General features: G+C 38.5%; 1 protein-coding gene across 1 annotated transcript in view; it reads right to left on the bottom strand.

Moving 5' to 3' along the window:
- Positions 1-5,356, bottom strand: part of LOC119416376 (tetraspanin-18) — a 285,233-nt gene that overhangs the window by 228,285 nt on the left and 51,592 nt on the right. The window contains exons 4-8 of the mRNA XM_037683611.1: positions 4,740-4,934; positions 4,365-4,439; positions 2,201-2,299; positions 1,811-1,987; positions 1,076-1,159 (exon numbers count right to left, since the gene is read on the bottom strand). Coding sequence (XP_037539539.1) covers positions 1,076-1,159; positions 1,811-1,987; positions 2,201-2,299; positions 4,365-4,439; positions 4,740-4,934 — 630 coding nt within the window. The remainder of the gene's footprint in view (positions 1-1,075; positions 1,160-1,810; positions 1,988-2,200; positions 2,300-4,364; positions 4,440-4,739; positions 4,935-5,356) is intronic.

Genomic DNA, 5,356 nt, shown 5'->3' on the forward strand with positions numbered 1-5,356 from the left:
GACGACGACGACGACGACGACGACGACGACGACGACGACGACGACGACGACGACAACACAAATACAAATAAACTAGGCATTGATTTGACACAATTAATGTCAAAACTATAAATAAATAAAAATTGATACAATTTTGTCATGGTATGTTTCTAAATATAAACCATCTTAGCACATCCAGATCGCCTAAACCTTTTTATATTGTTATAATCTCATGTAATATTGAAATCTGCAGATATTAAACTAAAAATATATGAAACGGCCACTTTCGTGGAGAGAACATTGAGAGTTTAGGGAAAAAATAAATAAAAGTGCTCCTTTGCTACAATCTTGAACATACAAATAAATGTCTTTTAGCCACATAGCCATAGCTGTAGTACTTTTTGTGCAACTCGGGACACGTCAGACAGGAATATGATAATTCTGCAGAAATAGCCTAATGACAGTAGTGTTAATGTTTATAAAATAACATTTGCATGAACTAAAAATAACTTTGATATAGCAGCGGTTTTAACTTTGATCTTGGCTCCACGCAGGCAAGCCTTTAGCCTGCGTGATCAGAAATAAACTGTACAGCACGCTTCCACTGCAGGAATCTTTCTCCAGAAACAGAGCAGTTTGTGGGGGCTGTTCTTTACCCATTTCATTTCCTCTGTTATCACCAGGGTTAATACAGAGCAGAGTAGAAACTTACCCAAGAAAACAGCTCAGGTTTTATATAAGAAACAAGTTAAATATCTTCAAACTAAGGTTGTTAAAATAAATATCTACAACAAGTAATATGTTAATTGTTCATAACTGTTCCAGGGAACCCCACAACAAACCATATTAATCCATACTTGTACACTTTATTTGCATCTGAAGCTAAGTTGTAAAAGAAAAGTGCAAATGAGTAGGATATGTTTCTGTAATTCCAAGTGTTACCGCCAGATGGCAATCTCGCCATTCAAACTGCATCTTTTGTTTCATTAAAATTTCCACCTGTAGTCTCTTTGGCTGTTGCAAATTAGCACATTCTGAAATTAATACTCAGATCCTTGCAGAAGACATAAAAAAATGTTTTAAAACTTCATGATACCTCAATTGTTAGCACCACTATGGCCAGAGCTCCAGCTACGTAGATGTATAGCTCAAAGTAGTCGACGACCGCAGAGTAACAGCCCTGTGGACACAAAGATGACACGCTCAGCGGAGAATCAATAGGCCATAAATTTTCACAATTACAGAGATAGTTAAGGTAACATAACAGCTTCAATTGAGCCAGGCTTGGAACAAAAGCCCAGCTGAGTGAGTGGGAAGCGAGGCCTGCAGCCTCACCGCCTTTTAATGAGAGCTCTTTGTGTGAATGAACAGAGAGGAAGGAGCACACTCTGATATCTCCTCATTGTTCTAATAACATGAAAAACAACAGGTGGCAAGAGAAGAGTGCTGTTAGAAGTGTGCCATCAGTGTAATTACTCTCAAAGCTTGCCTTGCACACATGGATTTGCATGTGTATTTTCTGTGAAGTGCATCTAATTTTCACATATTTATGTTTATAAAACGCTCTATTTTTGAACCCACATGTGCTTCTTAAAAGCCTCATTATAGCCGTGTATGCACACACACGCACAAGCTGCCATCTCTGAGCGGCACCACACGTTAAGATGATATGCCGTGACACCCAAAACACAAAAAAAGGACTAACAAGCCATGGCAGAGTCAGCCGGACCAGGAATGCATTTACCTACTGTTTTCTGCTCTAATTAGGCCTGGAGGTGGTTTAGAAGGGGGGCAAATGGAAGAGGTTGACCTGGCAGATGTCAGGAGTTACCTTGTTATTTCGGAACATCATATTGCCTGATAAGCACTGCTCCTGGCTGGTGTAGACCAGCTCTCCGCTCTGACTGGCACGCTGGCAGCAGGCTTCTGGCACCACATGGTCCTGGTTAATGCGCCTGAAGAGGCCGTCCTTAAAATCCTCTGGGCTGTTCACTCCGCAGCAATCAAACTGAAAGGAGGACAGAACAGTAAAAATATATATATATTTTTTCTTTTTCATCTGAGTGCGTATTTGTGCAGTGACCTGTGGTCATCTGTGTTGAGTGCACTAAACCAGCATGAACACTGACCTAAATATCAAGGATTTGTTTATTAAAAAAACTTGACACGTGGCTCTAAGGCTTTGTGATCAACAGCTACCATGTTTGAGCCCAATGCTTACTGTAGTCATGATGGCGTTCCATGTGGTGGTGAAGACGTCACTGTTGTTGTAGCCCTGATAATGGCTCTTCAGCTCCTTTGTGAAATACTCTCTGGTCAGCTAAACCAAGAAGTAGTAAAACCAGAGGTCAGTGTCACTAAAGACTTAAAAAAAAACCACCATCAGATCCAGAGGAAGGGTGTTCATTTAAAGGCTAAAATTAAAATCATAAGCAGATAACTGGAGTTAAAGGATTTATTCAGAAGTCATGAAGAAGAGCTCTGTAAAAAGGTATGAACAGCTATTATCTTACCTGTTGTAGGTAGCTCTTTGAATGACATCAATTTGGAGATTTGGAGTTTATATCTGATCGGACTGATGAGTTAAAGATTAGTCTAAGCAGGACCAAGACCAAAGTGGATTACTGCTCTCTTAAAACAACTCTGTCTCAAAAATTTCATAGTGGTTCTTTCAAACACTTAATTTTTTTATCTTTACACTGCTGTTAGTTTCCCATTACACTATTATTCTGCAGTAATATTATAATAATTCTGTTCAAAATGCCTCAGTATACTACAGTGCTACAGCTAGCTGCTACTGCTCCTATTTCCTCTAAATAACAATAAAAGTCCAAATAAATGGTTTATAAAATAGCCTTTACATGAACCCCCTTCTTTGAGGTTAGAGGTGTTTTACGATGGCAGTGATCCACTTTGTCTCAGCCCCACTCTGACTAGCCATTAGCTCATCAAACTGGGCAAAAATAAACAAAGGTCGTTCAAAGAGCTATTTAAAACGGGTAAAATGTTATTGTCCATCTTTTCACAGAATCCCACTCTAAAACGTCTGTACTAAGGATGCTCCGATCAGGTTTTTTTCTGTTGATCACCGATACCGATCACATGGATTGGCTGTAAATTTGTTGATTTAGTTAAGATGAGTGCTACTTGCTATGTGACCTAGAAAATAGGAAGCATAAAATCACCTTACTTCAGAGAAAAACATGTTTTTATGTACTTTTTCAAAACATAAAATATAAAAAATCTTGCAGGCGCAATACAGAAACTGTTCAGTCAGAAGGACAACTGAAAACATTTAGCTGCTATCAGTGACAGTCTTTAACAGATAGAAAACATGAAGACTCTCAACAGGCTAAATGTGCAGAAAGTTTAATAAATCTCAAAACATTGCTTAAATATATATAAATACCACATGACCTCTGCAGACTAAAAGGTGATCAGTTTTTGTGATCGGCACTGAAAGGCATTGATCGGTATTGGCCGATTACATACATGTTAATGGAAATCGGACGATCATGATCAGTGGCTGATTGAGCGGAACATCTCTAGCACTGACGTCTGAAGATTTAAGTTTAAAATATTTTGATTTGATTTTCCTTTATTACTGATCGATAGTCACTTTTTAAAGCAAAATAACATTAATTATGTTACGTCTAGAGTTGGTAGTGGTTGGTACTTTAACTCACAGTTTTATAGTCAGCAAAGAAAACGTTCCACCTGAACACTTTGTTTGGTTATTTAAATGATAAATGAATAATGCTGCAGTTTGAATAGATTTTTTAAATTTGTTCATATATGCATAAACATAACATGCACATTCCATGGACATTTGTACTTTTGTAGTGCACTAATAAGCTCCATCCTCTGAAGATATTTATTCAGACTAAAGAAGATCATCATGTTGGTAGGAAAACTGTTAAAAGCTTTCTAAAAAGAGCTGTGAGAAACTGTTAAAACTGATGTAATGGTACGCAACATCACTTAGGGCTTGAGAAGTTTAGGCAGGAAAGAGAGTTCCTCTGCAGTTTACTACTTTGTGCTTGGAGCAATTTGAAGCTTTAATTGTTATTTTCAAAGTACACTGTTTTTTGTCAAAGTGCGTCAAAGATAATATTAAATTTTGAGGAATCAGAAGCATTCAGGAAATAAAAGTGATGCTCTATTGTGATTACAAAAAGATTTTGCACAATTTTCTAACGATTTCTCCAGAGATGATACAAAAATTCATTGTTAATTAAAAAGTCACAAAATAAACTAACACATACTAGACAAAAACTGTCTAAATCATTGTTTAAAGTAAGAAGTATGACAACAAGGTAAGTGTGACGTTTGACCTTCAGGCCTGACATTTCGTGAAGCGTGGTGTAGATGTGCACGTGACTTACGTGCTCCCGGAATATGAAGGCCAGGATGGCAGCAGCCAGCTCTGCTAAGAAGATGAGGAGGATGAGCATGAAGAACTGCAGTCAGTCAAGAAGAAAAAACGAGTCAGAGTTTGACAAGGTGGGTGAATCACAGAAAAAGTGCACGTCAAGCTTAAAAAAACAAAACAACAAAATAAGCCCCACTCTGCCTGGACCCACTTCACTCAGCATTAACTATGCATGAGGTCTGAAGGCAAACTGAAAGGCATTTTGATCTTCTTTTTTTTTTGGTTGTTTCCAACATGGCAGTCCAAAGTATCTGACAGGGAATTAATGAACACATGTACACAAACAAGTCCAGCAACATAAACGTGTTCGATTTGCCAGCAGACTCACAAAGAGGAGCAGACATTTGTTTTCACGGATGGCTCCACAGCAGCCCAGGAAGCCCAGAAGGAAGAGCATCCCTCCCATTCCCAGAATGATGTAGACTCCGGTGAAAAGTAAAGGGTTGGCTGCTACGATTTCCCTGAACCCTGTGGGGTCCACCAGCACCCACACCCCCACTCCCAGGAGGAAGGACCCCCCCAGCTGATGGACAAAAAGAACAAAGGTCACAATCACAGACAAGAATGAAACTAATAATGATTACACTTGTGTGTGTGTGTGTGTGTGTGTGTGTGGGGGTGGGGGGGGTGTAAAATCTATGAATGGATTTTACTGAGACTTTCACAAAGTAATTATTGCGTTGACATTACAACGGATTAAGTTTTGGAGTTAAAGAAATTCAAGATGGCCACCACTGCAAGGCAATCTTGGAAAACCCATAAATGTCTAGTCCCTCGTTTATCGCGGGTGTTCTGTACCCTGAAGCCCCGTGATAAGTGAAAAACTCAAAGTAGGAATAGTAGTACAAGTAGTAAGTAGTAGTTTATATTAATATATACAGTATGTACATATACAGTATGTGTGTGTGTGTGTGTATATATATATATATATATATATATATATAT

This window comes from Nematolebias whitei, chromosome 10 (assembly GCF_014905685.2).
Source record: "Nematolebias whitei isolate Nwh7 chromosome 10, NemWhi1, whole genome shotgun sequence".
NCBI classification, from domain to species: Eukaryota; Metazoa; Chordata; class Actinopteri; order Cyprinodontiformes; family Rivulidae; genus Nematolebias; species Nematolebias whitei.